Raw genomic sequence first — 17,266 nt, 5'->3', positions numbered from 1 at the left:
AGTCTCATCCCAGCTGCGTGGCCTGTGCACTTGACTCCACATTACAGAACCTGTCCCTCACCAGTCTCGAGCATCTCTTAGGGGTAGAGCATTCAGTGCAGGGCCTGGAACCCAGCCAGGGGCAGCCAGTACCCCAGTGTCCTCATCACCTGTGATTGTCCCTTAGAACCAAGCATGGCCTGTGTGCTCAGCCCTCGTCCCCTGGGGCCTGGGGGCCGTGCAGTATCCTGCACACCACAGGCACGCAGTGAGCACAGATGGGAGAGAGGCTTAGGCATGAAGAAGCTGAGGAACTCTGCCCTTTATCCACAGTCCCACTGGACCGTGGGTGGGGGACATGCCCGCCATGTACCTGCCATGTGAGCAGAGGTCAGGGAAGGAATTCAAGCAGCAGTGAGTTCTAGGTTGTGAGATCACAAGGGTCTTTTTATATTTTCTTCCTCTTCTTTGCATTTTATCCTATTTCATATCTTCTTGAATGAACTTCTAAGAGAGGTTTGTAAACAAGTATCAGGGCATTAACAAGGCCCTGTCTCTCATGCCACCCACGCTTGCCTCTCTCCATCCTGGACTATGAGAGTGTGGAACAGGGACCTGGTGGCTGCTCCCTGGGTCCTGCTGATGAGCCGGCAGGCCCTCAGGTGTCGAAAGGAGTCCAAAATCCCGCAGCTGCCCAGGGAGCCTGGGGACCCCACTGCCAGTGCCCTCCCTCCTGAAGGCAAGGCCAGCCATGCTGGTGGTGCCCCATGTTGTCATTATTGTTTTCCTTAATTTGTGTTTGAGAATCTGAGGTATACTCAGGTCCCAAGTGGCCAGTTCTCCCTGGGCTGGTCAGTGATAGGGACAAAGGTCACACCTGAAATGGCAGGTTCCTACCATCGTTCACTGCCACCTAGACAAGCAGCAACCAGGCACCAAGTCTACATGCCTCGAGGCACCCTGCAGTGACCTAACTCTTAGGAAATGGTCTAGCCCAAATTGGTGACACAGCCTGGGGTTGTGCTGGAAAGTCCCCTGCCTCCATGTGGAGTTACACCCAAACGGACCAAAACATCGGCCACATCCTCCCAGTGCCATGCATGATGGCCCTGTGGCCAGATTCTTCTCAAACCCAAATCCCTCCCCTTGCAGCTTGGGCCTGAGGAGCCTGCCAAGCTGAGCACAGGGCTGTCCTCTGGAGGGCTGTCTCGGCCAGCTGGGGCTGCTGCTCCTCAGTGGCCCCTTGCCTTGCTCCTGTACCGGAACCCCACCTGATCTTCACAGGTCAGCTCACGAGTGCCTGCCACCCCACCATCAGGGCACCCTGTCGCCACCTGTGGCCTGGGCCTCTCTCCTCTGTGCCCTCCCTTTCTCTGGTTTCTCCTGCCAGGCTGGGGTTTCCTTAGAACAATGGTGATGCCCTTACTGAACACCAAATACAAAAATTAACTTAAAATGGATCAAATACTTAAATGTAAGACCAAAACTATAGCAATCTGAGGAGAAAGCATAGGTCAAGAGCTGCATTGCATTGCATTTGACGATGGTCTCTTGGATATGACACCAAAGGTCATAGACATCAAAAGGAAAAAAGAGACAAACTGGACTGCATAAAAATTACAAAATTTTGTGCAAAAAAGGCACTATCAACAGGTAAAAAGGCAAATACAGCCTGGAAGCAAATACCTGCAAATAAAATAAATTTAAAAAAATAAACAAAATTAAATAAATAAAAAATAAAGGGTTAATATCTATAATATACAGAGAAGTAAACCTCAGCAGCAGAACAAATGACCTGACTGGAAATTGGGTGAAGGACTTGAACGCACATTTCTCCGAAGAAGATAAACACATGGCCAGTAAGCGCATGAAAAGATGCCAGGTAGCACTGAATGTCGGGGCAGTGAAGATCAAAACCACAGTAAGACACCACCACGCACCCAGAAGGATGAGTACTATATTTTTAAAACAACAACAACAAGAAAAGGATGAACAGAAATTGGCTCCCTTATGTACTGTTGGTAGAAATACAAAGTGGTACAGCTGCTACGGAAAACAGGAGGGTGGTTCTTCCTCAAAAAAACTAAAAATAGAATTACCAGCAATTCCACTTCGGGTATACACCCAAGAGAATGGAAATCAGGGTCTTGGAGAGATTTTTGTACACCTGTGTTCACAGCAGCACTAACTGCGACAGCTAAGAGGTGGCAGCAACCCCAGCGCCAGCTGACAGATGAGTGGACACGTAAAGCACACACACAAAGGAGTATTATTCAGCCTTAAAAAGGAAGGACACCTGCTACAACAGGGATAACCCTTGAGGATTTCACACTCGGTGAAAGAAGCCAGTCACGAAAGGACAAATACTATGTCAATCCATGTCTAGGAGGTCCTTAGAGTTGTCAAATTCATAGAGACAGATGGTTGCACAGCATTATTAATGTATTTAAAACCATGGAACTGCAAACTTAAAAATGGCTAAAATGGTAAGTTTTATATTATGTCTATTTTAACACCAAAAAAAAAAAATGTCTTGTGGGTAAGCTACCCCAAAAATAAAAAGAGCGAGGAGGCCATGTGGTACAAGATAAAGAGGCAGGCCCCCTGCCTGGTCTTGGCTTCCCCCCACCAGTGGAGGGCCGTTTGGGGACCACATCATCCATTCTGTGGACTGGAATGCCTGACTGATGGCCCCCAGCTGGTACCAAGATTCGCCCACCTGGTCTTCAGTCCAAAGCCGCCCTGTCCAAGGAGGTGTGACTTGCGTTTTGGGGAGGTATGTGCTCCACAACCCCAAGGCCGAGAGCGGGGCTTCTGAGAATCAGGAGAGCAGTTTGGGGGCAGTGGGTGGGCAGCCTGGGGCTGGCCACGTGGTCCTTGACCAGTGCAGCCACAAGGCAATGTGGGAGTAAAGGGGAAGGAAACACAGCCGGGAGGCGATTGTGTGCGTCAGCCCAAGTCCAGGAACTTCTGCCATCTGCATGGGGCAGCCACCAACAGTCACATCTGAGGTGGGTCCCTCTTTTAGAGGCACCCTCTTCATTCAGGTCACCAGAACCAAACAAGCAGAAGGCCCACTCAGAATTCTTCCTACAGCTCTGCAGGGCTCAGCTATGTCCCAGAGCATATCAGTCTCTGTGCCTTGGAACTGGTGGCAGGAACTGGGCTGTGCACAGATACAGGGAGGGGAGGCCTGTGAACAAGTGTATGTGCCAAGGTCCAAAAGGGACCTCAGTTTATTCCCATTCTGAGGCTTGGCTTCTTTGCCTTTATGTGAGCTTTCTGCCAGTCCTCAGTCTGATCCAGGGCTTTACTGGGCCTCCTCAAACTCCCCAGTCAGCCCAGGGAAAAAGGACCAAGGGCTGGATGACCACATTGTTTCCTGGTTCGATAACTGCTCATGGGTCCCCAGTGCCTGATACCCTCAGTCCCCTCACCACAGGGTCTGGCTGGAAATTACTGAGGCTTCTGGGTCTGGCTTCTGGGTCTGGCTGGAAATTACTGAGGGATGGGTGAGTGAAAGACTGTACCAGGCAAAGGAAGGTCATGTGCAAAGGCCCTGTGGGCAAGGGGGGAGAGAGACCATGGTGTGAATGGGGAGCTGAAGGAAGGTCAGAGTGGCTGGACAGAAAGGAGAAAGTCACAGGTGAGAGGAGGAGGCAAGGTTGGTCAGGGGCACCCACTGTGTGGGTGCATGGTTATGACCATGTGGTTGAAAAAAAAAAAAAAAAAAAAAAAAAAAGAAAAAAGAAAAAAAAAAGGATGTCAGAGAAGAAAAACCAGGGTTTGATTTATAAAACATCAGACTGGTAGAAGAAAAGCTGGAACCCAGCTGGCCTAGTTCGAAACAAATCGTGCCACTCCTGTTATCGTGTGGATTTTTGCTGCATATTCTGAAGCTGTTTAAAAAGAGCTGTGAGTGGCTAGAGGTCTGGTTAGTGGTGTCATCTGGCCTCGCACCCTGGTTCCAGAACAAACATGGTACAGAGCAGGCCAGCAGGGAAGACGCACAGACCCTGCTCTCGTCCTCCCTTCTGGTCAGTAGCAAGGTCCCCAGTCCGAAGCTTGGGCAGACCTGGTGTTCCTCCAGATGAACCAGCTGCCTCCTCCTAGTCCCACAGGGACACCTCCCCCCCATGCAGAGCGGGGCCGACTCGGGAAGGCAAGGTGAAGGGGCAGGAAGGGCTTGTAGTGAACTTGGTGACAGCTGCTTAAGTCTTCAAGAGGCTCCAACACTTTGGGGAACTTGGCCATCTCCAGACTGTGTGTGTGTGCATGTGTGTGTGTGTGTCTACCTACCTAGCAATCTATCCATATATATTTATGTTTGCGGAAACGTGGGGGCCAAGGAGGTGGAGGGGCGGGGGGGACATTCATCAGGCCTCCCCCGTTTTCTGCCCCTGGGCTGGGTCTCCCTAGCACGAGTGGGGGTGTGTGACACCCCAGGGGTTTCGCCACAGGCAAACTGGCCAGCCTGGCTCCTCAGCAAAGGCCTATGTACTTGAGATTGTTCTGTATGATGACGTCTGTCACCGCATCAAAAACAAACTGGATGTTACTGGTGTCGGTGGCACAGGTGAAGTGGGAGTAGATCTCCTTGGTCTCCTTGTTGCGGTTCAGGTCCTCGAACTGCCGCTGGATGTAGACAGCGGCCTCCTCGTAGGTGTTCTGGCCCTTGTACTCCGGGAAGCAGATGGTGAGCGGAATACGCCGGATCTTCTCCGCCAGCAGGTCCTTCTTGTTCAGGAAGAGGATGAGTGAGGTGTTGATGAACCAGTTGTTGTTACAGATGGAGTCAAAAAGGCGCAGGCTCTCTGCCATCCGACTCTGTGGGCAGGAAAATGCTGGCGTTAATCAGGGGATGCAGCATGGAAAGGCTCTAGGCTGGCGGCCCTGGTGGGAGGAAGCCCCCCGTGGCAGGCAAGCCCAACCCGGCACTGGCCCCGGAAATACCACCCTCCTGGTGGGAAGTCCTTCCTCTGCCAGGCCAAGTCTGTCTTTGCCTGCCTCCTACGGGCTCTGGGGCCCCTGAAGGGGCTGGTCCCACCTGCGGCACCCTGACATGTCTTTGTAAGGGGATGTTCTGCTTCATCAGACCCTCTTCTGCGGCCTGGGGCTGCTGCACAGTGTCCGTTGGCCGCAGGGACCCAGGCAACTCCGTACTCACAGCTGAGGGCCTCATCTCCTGCTGTCCTGTGCTAGCTCAACGCGCCCGAGCTGCCATCATGTCTCCCTCAACCTGAGTGTGGCCAGCCTGCCCGGCCAGCAGCTCTGGCCCATCCTCCAAGCCTCGGTGCTGTCACATGGTACCGTCAGTCCTCAGCCAGATCTGTGAGTGGAGAGCCTGTGCTTCCAAACCAAAGGCTCCAAACTAGAGAGTTGGGGAAGGCTCAGTCCCCTCTGCCCCTGACAGGACCTTGGGCTCATGTGAGAACAGTGGCCCAGGAGGCTCAGTGACCCCAGTGGCACTGGCCCTTATTTACCCCCATCTGAGGACCTTAAATGGGTTGTAGTGACTGAGTTTTTAAGGAACATAACGCATCTGTGTGACTCCCAAACCCACCGTTTCCACAGAGAACCGATGATTCTAGCTTCTAAAAGGACTGCTGGTGAGTTACTATGGCAAAAGCTACCCTTCGTTTCAAAATAAAACAAACAAGCCAAATGTCCAAACAAAGCCCGGAACTGGTTTAGTTTAGATCTGAGGTGTCGGATTTCAGGACTTTCTGACCAGATTGTATCACCAGTTGTGTGGGAATGAGGAAGGAAGCCACAGCTGGTGCTGATGGTGTGGCCACGGCATGCCAGCTGGTTCAGACCTTGCACCTTCCTGTTCCCATTTTACAGATGAAGAAACTGAGGCTTGGGGAGACGGGAAATGTGCTCCAAGTTCCACGGCCAGGAGCTCAGGCTCACTGCAGCATGGATGGGCAGCGCTATTAGCCTAAGTGAGGTCACCCCAGATGGGGGTGTCCAGGAGGATGCCTCAGTGAAACTCTACTCTCCTGGAGATTTGGAATGGTCTGAGGTACATAATGGAACAGCACCAGTGCTGAGAGGGAACCAGCTCGAGTGGGGAGAGGAAGCTCAGAGGTACTTGTCATGACTCTCCCACCTCAGAGAAGCTGCCCTGGGATTCCACAGACACCTTGGAGTTCCTGTTTTCCAAAACTGATCTTGTGCCTTGTTTAGAATGAGCTCAGGAATACCAGAAACTCTGGAAAGTGAGTGGTTTGGGGTCTTGGGAAAAAGGGGGGGGCGGTGACCTTTCTGTAGAAACAAGATACAGGAACCCCAGCCCCAGCAGTGCCTGGAGGAGCCCCACAATGTTCCCAAATGTGAGATAAGTGGTGGTCTAGGAATGTCACATTCTACTGGGGAGTAATTAGCTCTAATGGATTCTTGGAAGCCACACTGTAAAGCCCAACAGAGCTATCAATTCTCTTAGGAATGATGTCATAATCAGGGGCTATGCTTCTGACCCCAAATTTCGCATCAGATAAATAACAGATGGAGTCGTTAGCACGCATGCATTAATTCATTGAGCAAACACTGGCTGAGCATGCCCTAAGGGCTAGCGACAGGTCCCAGCTCTCATGCCAGGTGATAGAGCCCAGACAGAGGTCTAGGACTTGGGGTGTGGGGGATGGGTTGGCCACCAGCAGGTGGGACCTAGCAGGCCAGTCCCCAAGGGCTGGGCCCTGGGTGTTGAATTGGGGTTCACGGATTGGGAGCCAGGCAGAGGAGTCAGGACATGGCCAGGGTCCTAGAATGGGTATCTGCTGGGTCCCTGGGGGTGAAAGCCAGGGGCGCTCTTATACCCGGTCTGAGCCCAGCAGCTCTGGGCAGGCTGTGGAGTCCAGGCAGTGGAGGGGCAGGAGGGCATCCCCAACATGCTGAAATAATGCATATGTGCTGGCCAGCGCTCACACTGAGGCCTCCGCTGGTCGGTCCCTTGAGGGCAGGCCCTCTGTGGCACTGGGACAGTTAACAGGCCACATGACCCCTCCCACCCCACAGCTACCTCAGCCACTCTTCCTTCTCAGCACACAGCCCGGGTTCCTAACTTCAGCCCCAACTGACCAGTCCTTCCTGTCCCACATGAACCTCTACCTGACTGACAGTTCTTGGCAGGCTTTTTGGACCCTAGACATCTCTCCAAGCCTCATGTTCCTTACTTGGGAATCTGGGAACTCAGGCACTTTCTTACAGGCAGTCATGCCCTTGGTAGTGCCTTGCAAAATGCTGAGAGAATCGCTACTGCCTAGGACCACAGAACAAGAGGCTCCCTCACGTGGGGCCCTTGCCCCATCCTGGGGCTCTGCTCGATTCCCTGGCATCTGGGGGCTCAGGTTTCCTGCTGCTCTCTCTTTCTTGGGACAAACCACAGGTAACCACACTGGCCATTATTTACACACCTGGGAGATGATGGGCATCAAAGAATAACCACAAAATCTGTCTGTGTAGACACTGGCTGTGCGAGTGCTGCCAGGCGGGATTCCGCACTGCCTGGGGGACACACTAACCAGAGACCGGCTTGTGGAAACATACACGAGCTTCAGAGCTTAGGAAGCACTGGGCTAAATGCTTTGCTCCACCTGTTACCCCCTACTGCTGCCTGGGTGCTTGTGGCCTACACGTGTTGCCGCTGTGCCAGGCTCCTCTGCTGAGGGGGGACCAAAGCCAGGAGATGGTGCGTGGGAAGGGTGGGGCCCTGGGGCTACCCCTGGGGACTCAGAGCCCATGGTGCTACTGTCACTGCGGCACGTGCATTTCTGCATCCCAAGTGGGCAGAGCAGTGTCCTGATACCTCAAAGCACAGAGCACTGCAAAAGGAACATGCTGTTTTGGGCAGTAACTCTTGAAACTACGTGAGTGTGAGTTTGGGAGGAATGAGTGCCATGGGTGCACCTCTCTGCCCCACTTTTGCGTCTTCCTTGTTCCACTCACCCTCTGCAGCTGAGCTGAAGACCCTTTCTTCCTGGAAGCTCCCCTGACTTCTCCCACCCCCATGCCCCTGTTCACCTTCCTGCAGCACATGTCTGGCTATGCACCCTGTACCAGGATAAAGTCCCAGCCCCTCAGTCTGGCCTTTAGGGCCTCTCCTGCCCATTCCCCCACCCCCCGGCCCTTGGTGTGTGTGCATGGCTTGGACACCAGCTATGGCCCCATTCTTCTCCTCCTTGGCCTGGATGGGGTTCCCCCTGCCACCTAGTTCCCTTGTGACTCTGCCCACTTGGTGTCGTTAGCTGTTGCTGAGGGCCCCAAAGGCGGTAAGCCAGGGTTGGGCACCATCCTTGTGCAGTCCAAGCAGGCTGCTGGGCCCCTAGGGCAAATGAAGCCAGGGGCAGCTTTGGAATCATTGCTAGCACATCACCCCCGTGTCCTGTGAAACTTCTGTTAGCCTGATACAAACATCCTCTTAGACCCGGAATCCGAGAAGCCTGCAGGGCATGTCTGTGCTGCAAACAGGGGTGCTACCCATTTTACACATTGGGAGATGGAGGCTTGGAAAGGCCAACTCCCAGGGCTCGGCTAAGAGAACTGTGTCTCTACCAACATGTTTTCTTCCAGCAAGAAGCCCTCCTTGCCTTTACCACTCTAGCTGCCAGCAAAGCAGTGGTCATAGGTGGCTCCCCTAGAAGAAAGCACAGCCACCAGTAGCCCCCAGCAGTGCCAGCCTGGGGCTCTGATACCCAGCCAGCTCTCTCCAGGGCCTGCTCACCAGCAAGATGGCCCTTTCTAAGAGTCTGGGGTTTGTCTGCACATTCATTCATATAAATAACATGGAACAGACAATTCCTATCAGAAGTGTGGGCAATGGTGGGAATCACACAACCCAACGGTGAGAAATCAGTGATCTGTAATAAACCATGTCAGACAGTGGGGGGCAGCTGGGTGGCTGGATGTTGTCCCTGGAGTGGTAAAGAAGTCATTTCTTGGCCATTTGCCAAAAAAACGAAAAACAAACCCACAACTATTCAGACAGGTCCAAATACACTCAATGCCACTGAATAGGCTTTCCATCAGGTGGCCTGTGGATGTCACTGGGTAGGACCTAATGTAATGACCTGTTCCTTTTCTTTCTTTCTTTTTTTTTTTCTTTTTAAAGATTTTTATTTATTTATTTGACAGAGAGAGAGAGAGACAGAGAGAGAGGGAACATAAGCAGGAGGGGTAGTGGGAGAAGGAGAAGCAGGCTTCCTGGGATCATGACCTGAGCCAAAGGCAGATGCTTAACAACCGAGCCACCCAGGTGCCCCCCCCCCACCACTTTAAGGTTTTATTTATTTGAGATAGAAAGAGAGAGAGAGGGCACAGCCAGTAGGAGGGGGAAGGGGAGAGGGAGAAGCAGATTCCCCGATGAGCAGGGAGCCTGACATGGGGCTCAATTCCAGGACCCCAGGATCACAGCCTAAGTCGCAGGCAGATGCTCAACTTACTGAGCCATCCAGGTGCCCCTAATGACCTGTTCCTAAGGAGCTTGCTGGCCTGTGAGTGTGGAGTCTTTGCTTAGTGTTGAACTTGGCAGCAGAGGCCTTCACCTGGCATATGGCTACTGTCAGCACCTCTGGTGGCCTGGAGTGGACCAGCTTCATTTTGACGCCCATGGCCAGGGTGAGCTGGGGTGCGAAAGGGAGCCTGCATTTGGTGAGGGGAATGTTGCCTCTCAGTTCTGATTCTCTACAAAGGCTCTCCTGGTGTCACAAAAGTGCTATCCCTGTCCCTGGTTATAAGCACAGGGTCTGGGGCCAGAGGCCTGGTGTTTGCTGTCACCATCAGTTTTCGATGAGCCTTGAATAAATCGTTTCTCCTCTCTGGGCCTCAGTTTCCTCATGTACAAAATAGGATGGTCATGGCTTCAATGTCAGGACCACTGCGAGGAGAAAGGAAGGTGTTGGTGTGAGGCTGCTGCTGCCCTGTGGGTGCTCTCCCATGCCACTCACTGCCCTTGCCCTGGCACAGGGGGTCTGTCATCTCCTCTCAGCTCTCGGCGGCAGGCCCCCCTCCCTGCACTGCCCACACAGAGCTGCTCTGGGATACCATGGGTCCCAGTGCAGGAACAGCTCCATGGGCTGGAGGGAGAGAGGCCTCTCTGCAGACCTGGGCTCAGCCAGCCAGCCCGACAGGTTCCTGGGCCCTGCAAGCACCTCTGTTCCCACCTGGTTCCTCAGAGCGCCTCCTGTGACTATTCAGCCTGGAGATTCGATGGCCACCTGGCCCTGCCCTCACTGGCGTGAGGCTTACCTCCTCACAGGAGGTTCCCTTAGCTTTTTAGTGGTGCACAGGACAGCCCCAGGTGCCAGGCAGAGCACCTCTAGTGACCACTGCTCCCCGATTTGATAGGTCAAGCCCAGGAGCTATGACATGGCAGGGCTGCCTTTGGTTTCCTTGCATGCTGGCTGGGTGGCAGAGGGCTGGTTCCCAGAGACCCAGCTTTGAACCCAAGCACGGACACTCAAGGACAGCCCTTGCACTTTGCAAATGAGTGGAATGGGCCCCACAACAGGCAAAGGGGTTGGTCCAGACGTTTCCTGCATGGCCTCTTCTAGCATGTCTGACTCCCACTGATTTGAGAGTTCACTGGCCTGCCTGAGGGAGAGGGGCCAGCAGGTCCATGGTTCTTGGGTCCCTCTCTGAGTGAATTCTGGCTCCCTCCATGACTGGGGGGAGCACTGCTCAGCCCTCCCAAGGCACTATAGTTTCTAGAGAAAGGTAGGGGAACAGGTAAGGGAGCTGGCTAATGACTCCCAGGCTACCAGCCTGCTGTGGGTCTTTCTAATCTGTCCTTCTTAGGGCCTCATTTCAGTCTGTAACCCTCCTTCCTCCTTCCAAAGCCTGTACCAGCTTCTCGAGCATCATGCAGCTTGCTTCCACAACCTGTAAGAGTATGCAGTCTGGGGTGCAGCGTATCTGCAACTTTACACGCCTTTGGGGCGCACTAGGGGCGGTGGCCTGGTTTTGGAGCTGGGGACCCTTCAGTGTCTCTTTACCATAAGCCTAACAAACCTGTACAGTAATGTACACGTCACTTTCTGGCAGCCCTGAACTGTGGGCAGGCAGGCGAGAGAAAGACCTCCATCCATCGCACCCCTCCTGAAAGACACCTGTTGCTCGGGGTGCCCAGAGGGCAGGGTCCTTCCTGTTTTCTCCTCACAGGCCACCACGTGTGTTCTGTTAGGACACAGGTCCTATTTGTGGTGACTCACTGACCACCCCTGGATGGAGGGCCAAGCTATGGGGAAGGGGCATGAGCACGCTCTGAAACCCTCTCCATCCTCAAATTTCTTGACTGAGCTCCTGGGGCAAAATCAGGAACCCCTCACGGGGCACACTGGCTCTGCATGATCTGGGTGTTCCCATCCTTCTCCCAGCCCCTGCCTCTATGTGACTCCCTGTTTCTGGCCCTTACCTGCTCTGAGATGCCTTGCACAGACTGCTTCTAGACTGTGTCACTCTGGGCAAAATGCCTGCTTCTTGGCGCCCCAGCCCCATATCTGTGAGGCGAAGACAGGGATACCAGCCTCACAAAGGGTGCTGGCTTTTAATGGAGAAAATGTACACAAAGACTCACACTCCTGGTTTTTGTCATTTGTTATGGGGCCTGGGTCCTCTACCTACCTCTTGGGCCTTGAGTCCCCATCTGGTACAGGCATGCTATGTGGCACCTGTCCAGGTGTGCCTGGCCCGACGCAGGTGCTCAGCCAACCCTGCTGGCCTGTTACCATCACACGGATCCCCCACTGTCCTATTCTAGGAAAAGGCAGGCTGTGCGGACTCTGCTCCTTGCTCCCTGTGGGGCCCCCAGGAGGCCTGGGCACGCTCCAGATTCCCTTGGTTTCCATACCAGCTCCCGGCTCTGTAGTCCTTATAGAACACTAGTTCAGTCCATCCTGTTCCCAACATCATGTGGACACGCATTCCAAGGGTGATGGGACCAGTACCTGTCTACCCTGCAAGGTCACACTGGTTTTGGGCAGCCGTATGCAAATGCCGACTCATGCTGAACACACCATCAACCAGGCCTTTGGAACACAGGAGAGGCCAACTGGGGGGCCTGCCCTCTACTGATGGGCATATTTCATGGAGTGGGGGATATGCCAGGAGGAGGTAGCATGTGATATGTTGCATGGCTGGGGAAGGCTCTGTACTGACCCATTCTGTGTCCCTGTCTGCTCCCCCTCCACCAGGTTCCCACCCCCCAGGGTCCAATACAGGGCTCACTGTGGTCACAGCACAGGGCAAGGCAGCTGGCCCAACCAGGAGTCCACAGGGGTCTCCAGCCTTAGACCTCACATAAAATGCTGGTGACATCAAGGTTTCAACTCTTCCCAGCACCCTGGGGTCCAGGTGACTTGGAATTCCAGCCTGCCAACACTTCCACACTCCTTCCTTGCTGAGCCCCTGCATTCCTCACTCCTTCCTTATCTCCCTGGTAGACCTTCTCCAGGGGCTTTTCTGCATGAGATGCTGTTCTAAGCATAAGGGTGATGGAGAGGTGAGCCAACGGCCCTGTTCTCAGCGAGCCAGTCCTAGGGAGGATGAAATGAATGAGGTGTTGTGGTGGCTGTAGAGTGGCCAATGAGGGTCAGAACCTTGATCTGCCAGCCGCTGTCTCTTAGCTATCCCAAGCCTGTTTCCCCACCTGCATTTCCCCCTCTCAGGGTGGCTGAGAACTAAAGTGTGATATTCAGGGAAAGCTCAGTCCTCATGGCTGTGGTGGCCATCATGGGTATGACTGAGATAAAAAGGGAGACTTCCTGGAGGAGGCATCTCTCCTGGGCCTTGTGGGGGGTAGGGCAGGGAAAGGCACTAGAGTAAAGATCAGCAAAGGCATGGAGCTTTAGTGCGGACAAGCTGGTAGAGGGGATGGAGGGGATGCAGTGGGGGGCCAGGGCCTTAGCACTGGCTCAGCTGGGGCTCCAAAGCCTGGGGAGTCTCTGTCCTGCCCTGGGACTCAGTTTCCTCATCTTTAGGATGAGGTGTCAGTCTTGTTATAACCTGGGAAGCTCAAGTCTGTGCATTGTAGAAAAGCCTGGAGTGTTTGTTCCTGGGAACTGTGAATTCAGCTTTTCACACTGGAAGTAGGGCTGGGAGGCTGGGCTATGCACATGAATGAGTTCCATTCACAATGGATGGAGCCAGCCCTGTGGCCACCCACCCCGTAGCTGGGCCACCGGGCCTGGCCCCGGGCAGCAAAGTGCCAGTTTCCAAGGGCACTGAGAGCAGGACCAGGGCACTGAGGCTGCCTGGCAGCACCATGGGTGGATGGGCCAAAGGGGAAGTTTCATTTGGGGTTGGACCTCAAAACTGGCACCCTTTACGAAGTAACAGCCAAGCCTCTGGCCCCTTGGGGCTCCCTCTGTGGTGGAAGCTTGGGGGCACCAAGGTCTGGGAGCTGCCCGTCAGCTGGCGGGGTGTGGTCTGATGGGTGGGGGAGTGCTGACCCACTGAATGGCATGTCCCAGTGGTCAGCCTGGCAGCCACCCTCACTGCAATGCCAACTGCCCCTCCCCCGACCAGGGGAGGCCCAGCATCCTGTACCCTGGGCCTGGTAGGTGGGAGGAGCCTCCAAGACTTCCCCGGCCCATCCTGAGCCCCACTAGGGCTTTGGTGCCCCCAGACTTCACCAGAGGGAGGAGGGCAAGCGGGCCCCACCCTCAGACCTGTGCCCTGAGTCCCTGGCAGGAAGGAGCGTGGGGTGGGCGGGACTGTGTTAGACATGTTTGCAGCTGTTGCCCGGTGTGAAGACAGACAGGGTTGTGCCTCGAGAGTAAAATCACTTCAAGGATTATGTCAGTCACCCAGGGAAACAGCTTATTCTTTGTCTCCAAGGAAGTAGGGGGCGGGGGGCAGGTCTTTGGGGGCGAGAGAGGAGTATGTGTATATTCCTCTTCATGTAAAGCTGCAGAGAAGTCTGGGATGGCCTAGGGGTGCTCAGGTGGCCTTGCTGGGTGGCCACGGGAAGCTGGTGGAGGCTGTTTGTGGGGTGCCCCAGCCTAAGGCTCTGGGAGCAAGAGGCCAGGCTGGGCCCAGACGGCAGGTTGCTGGTGGCCCAAAGCCCTTTGCTTCCCCAGCCAGTCCACTGAGGGTCCTCATCCTTCCAGGGTTCAAGTCTCTTTTGGACTCCAGCTTGTCCATGGGGCGCTCAGAGGTACAAAACCCTGGACTGTATCTCCCCTCAGGTAGACAGGGTGGTGGTGGCAAGAAGCAGAGTGCAAGCCCCAGACTGGGCTGGAGGCCTCCTCCAACTGTGCCTTGGGGTGGGGTGGGGGCAGTTCCCTAGAGGAAGCAGTGGAGGAGGGAGAGGTACTCTGAGGAGCAGGAGACAGGGTGGGATTCGGGTGTGAGAAGGATGCTAGGACCAGCAGAGCCTCATCTGGGCTCAGGCCTTGTGCTGTTGTCACAACGTTAGCATACTCTGCTCTCCTTTCAGAGCAGCTATGGCCAACAGTGAGGAACTGTGATCAAGCAGCCTTCTTGGGCTCCAGGACACCCTTTGCCATTCACCTTTGCTGAGAAGCACCTCCTGTCAGCCTACTTCCTGTCCCCATGTGCCACCACACCCCAGGCAGTGCCTGAGACTTTCTGGGGTCTCCCTGGCTGCTGGGCTGAGCTCACCTTGCCTTGCCTCGCTGGAGACTGGAGATTTGTGGCTGCATCCTGGACCTGTGGACAGATTGCTGTGCTCCAGGGCGGGCCTGCCACTCTCCTTTGAACTGGAGTTGGGGAGGGGGAAGCACTGTACACACCTGTCTGAATGTGAGGGGCTTGGGATGCATTTGGGAGACAGTAGAAGGGATGGGCAGACAGGCAAAAACCACATAGGGAGCAGCAGTGCTGCTCCTCAGCAGAGGCCCACTGCAGGAGCAGGTGGAGGAGGCCTGAGTCATGTTGGCTCATGCCTGCAGGGACAGGGACAGGATGCTCGGAGCTCCCCGGGCAGCCCCACCTCAAGGCTGTCGCCTGCTGGAATCTGTGTTTCCCCACTCTCTTCCTCTGTCCCACAGTATGTGTCCCCTCACTGCAAGTGTCTCCCGGAGGGCAGGGCCTGTGTGCTCAGCTCACTCATGCCTGGACAGAAATCACCATAATCCTGTGCGGACAAGAGGGCCGATGTGGTTATGGCCCAGCCGCCCACAGGGAGACAGCAGGCAAGGAGTTGTCTGAGTTGCCCTCTGGGCTTGCCAGGCTGAGGAGCACCGCAGCCCCTTGGGTCCTTCCAAATGCTGAGCTGCTGAGAGTCTGTCACAGCAGCTGCCGCCCAGGGTGGCTGCTCCCCTCCCGCTGTTGAGCTGAGTACTCAGATGCTCAGCAGACTCACTGCTGTTTCCATGACAACTGAGGAGAAAGCCTCCACCCTCAGAGCCTCACACCGCAACACAGACCAATGGCAGGAGGAGGCTGCTGATCTTGAACTGGGCCAGGCGTCGCTCCACAGGGGCACACAGGCCTGGCCCTGGCTGCCCGGCCTGAGAAATGTTGGCCATAACTACCTCCTTGTTGGGGTGGAGGGGAGGGGAGGGGGTCTGGGAGTTGAGGGGACCCTCAACTGTCCCTTCCTGAGGGACAGGGTAGTGGGCAGTGGAGAAGGGAGGTGCTCCCAGTGACCTGCTCCTGGCTGAAGCACCCCTAGGTGGAGGGGGCCTCCCCATGCAAGAGGAGGTTAGATGCTGGCAGTGTTACTGAGGGACCACTGGATAGTGCCTTGCCCTTGGCAGTGTTAGCCTGTGGCTATGTTAGCCTCAACTTTTGCCCCTGATGGCTCTGGACCTTGCTTCCTTTGTGTGGAGGGTACCATGATGCCTGGATGTCCAGCTCCGTTCATCTCAGAAAAGAGGCTATAAGGGGATCTTCCCAATATTCCCATTTTAGAGATGTAGAAATGGGCTCAGAGTGTTTGCCTGGCCTGCCTAGGCCCAGCTCCTAGGCCTACCACTCCCATCCCAAGGAGAGCCTCAGACAACCACAGCCACCCCTCCCACGGCTATTGGTACCCCTCCCACTGCTATTGGGCTCAGGAAAGGGGGACATGTCTGGGGACAGAGCTGGAGACCGGGGTCATTTCCAGACCAATCTGGTTAGCATTTCCCACTTCTTCCTCCCGCAAACCTAAATGCTGCCTTGCCAGACTGGAGAACTGGATTAATGAGGCTAATGAATAGATGAGCCCCTGACTGTCCCTAGAGCCAATCTGCAGGGATAGCACAGAAAGGAGAGACACCAAGGCAATGTGGGGGAGCCAGGAAGGACTGTCGCTCACCGTTCACTCCTCCTAGGCATTCAGGGCCTCTGGGGCGAGCAGCATTCTCCCTCAGGACAGCCCCCACTTTCCACTGCTGCCCAGGCCCAGGTCAGCTACCCATCCTCCAAACCTAGGTCCTCAAGGCCGTGGAGATATGCTGGTCTTGTAGCTGTGGTTAAGCCCTCAGGATGGCCAGGCTGAGAAAGACGGACACAGCGTTGTCCACGCACAGGGACAGCAGCTCCTGCCACTCTCTCCCCTCCATCTGTCACAGCCACAGGGGGCTTCCTCTCCTCTGCACCATCCACACTCCCACTCCATGCTTTCCTATCACACTCTGTTCTCGTGGCCCCAGGCCTCCCCAGTGTAGGCCCTGGCTACCCTTGCTCTCTGACCCCTGGTCAGGTGTCCACTCAGATCAGCATCTGACCCCCCTTTTCTCCCTGGCTTATCTCAGCTCTAGGGCTCCCCGGGTGGCATGTGTGGGACAGTCTGGGAGGGTCAGTGGCTGATCCCTTACTGAGGCAGGAAGCAACCCTATAGGGTGGGGGCCTGGGTGCGGGGCTCTCAGACTCCGTTCTGCTTCAACAGGGCTGCCCACCCACTGTTTGACCAGGCCCATGGAGGACTGCCTTGGTTCTCCTTGAACTTTGCTCGACAGCCCCGGGTCCAGCTAGCCAGGAGACAGCAGTTACTTTCGGCTCTCATGCAGTGAGTCACAACAGAAATGTGGTCAATAGGCAACAGTGTGAGGAAGCTGGACACCCAGCACCCCCCACTGAGCACCGCTGGCCACAGCACCAAGATGTAGGCCCACCTCCCCCCCCGCGGCTTTGGCTGCCATTCCAGTCCCTTTTCTTTGGACCCCAGTTGGTCACTTGGCTCTACCTTAAGCTCCCACTGAGTGTAGTGCAGACTCCTGCTTCGAGAGAGAGAGAAGAGCAAGGGGCAGTCCTGGCTTATGAGAACGGAGCCCCCCTAGGGGAAGGACACATATGCCACTAGCTGTCCAGCACCACACCGTGCAAGCTGGAGGGCAGG

At 55.1% G+C, this 17,266-nt stretch overlaps 2 protein-coding genes across 2 annotated transcripts in view; one reads left to right on the top strand and one right to left on the bottom strand.

Annotated features, from left to right (window-relative positions):
- Positions 1 to 17,266, top strand: part of LOC111142488 (radial spoke head 14 homolog) — a 109,384-nt gene that overhangs the window by 43,817 nt on the left and 48,301 nt on the right. The gene's annotated exons all lie outside the window — the stretch shown is intronic.
- Positions 3,746 to 17,266, bottom strand: part of LOC111142486 (G protein subunit alpha z) — a 51,424-nt gene continuing 37,903 nt past the window's right edge. The window contains exon 3 of the mRNA XM_022495689.1: positions 3,746 to 4,806. Within this exon, the coding sequence (XP_022351397.1) occupies positions 4,462 to 4,806 (345 nt within the window). The 3' untranslated portion in view covers positions 3,746 to 4,461. The remainder of the gene's footprint in view (positions 4,807 to 17,266) is intronic.

The sequence above is a fragment of the Enhydra lutris genome, unplaced genomic scaffold (genome assembly GCF_002288905.1).
Source record: "Enhydra lutris kenyoni isolate GAN:26980312 unplaced genomic scaffold, ASM228890v2 scaffoldscaffold8, whole genome shotgun sequence".
Lineage (NCBI taxonomy): Eukaryota > Metazoa > Chordata > Mammalia > Carnivora > Mustelidae > Enhydra > Enhydra lutris.
The sequence above is the reverse complement of the archived record's forward strand: the minus strand, read 5'-3'. Positions and strand labels throughout refer to the sequence as shown.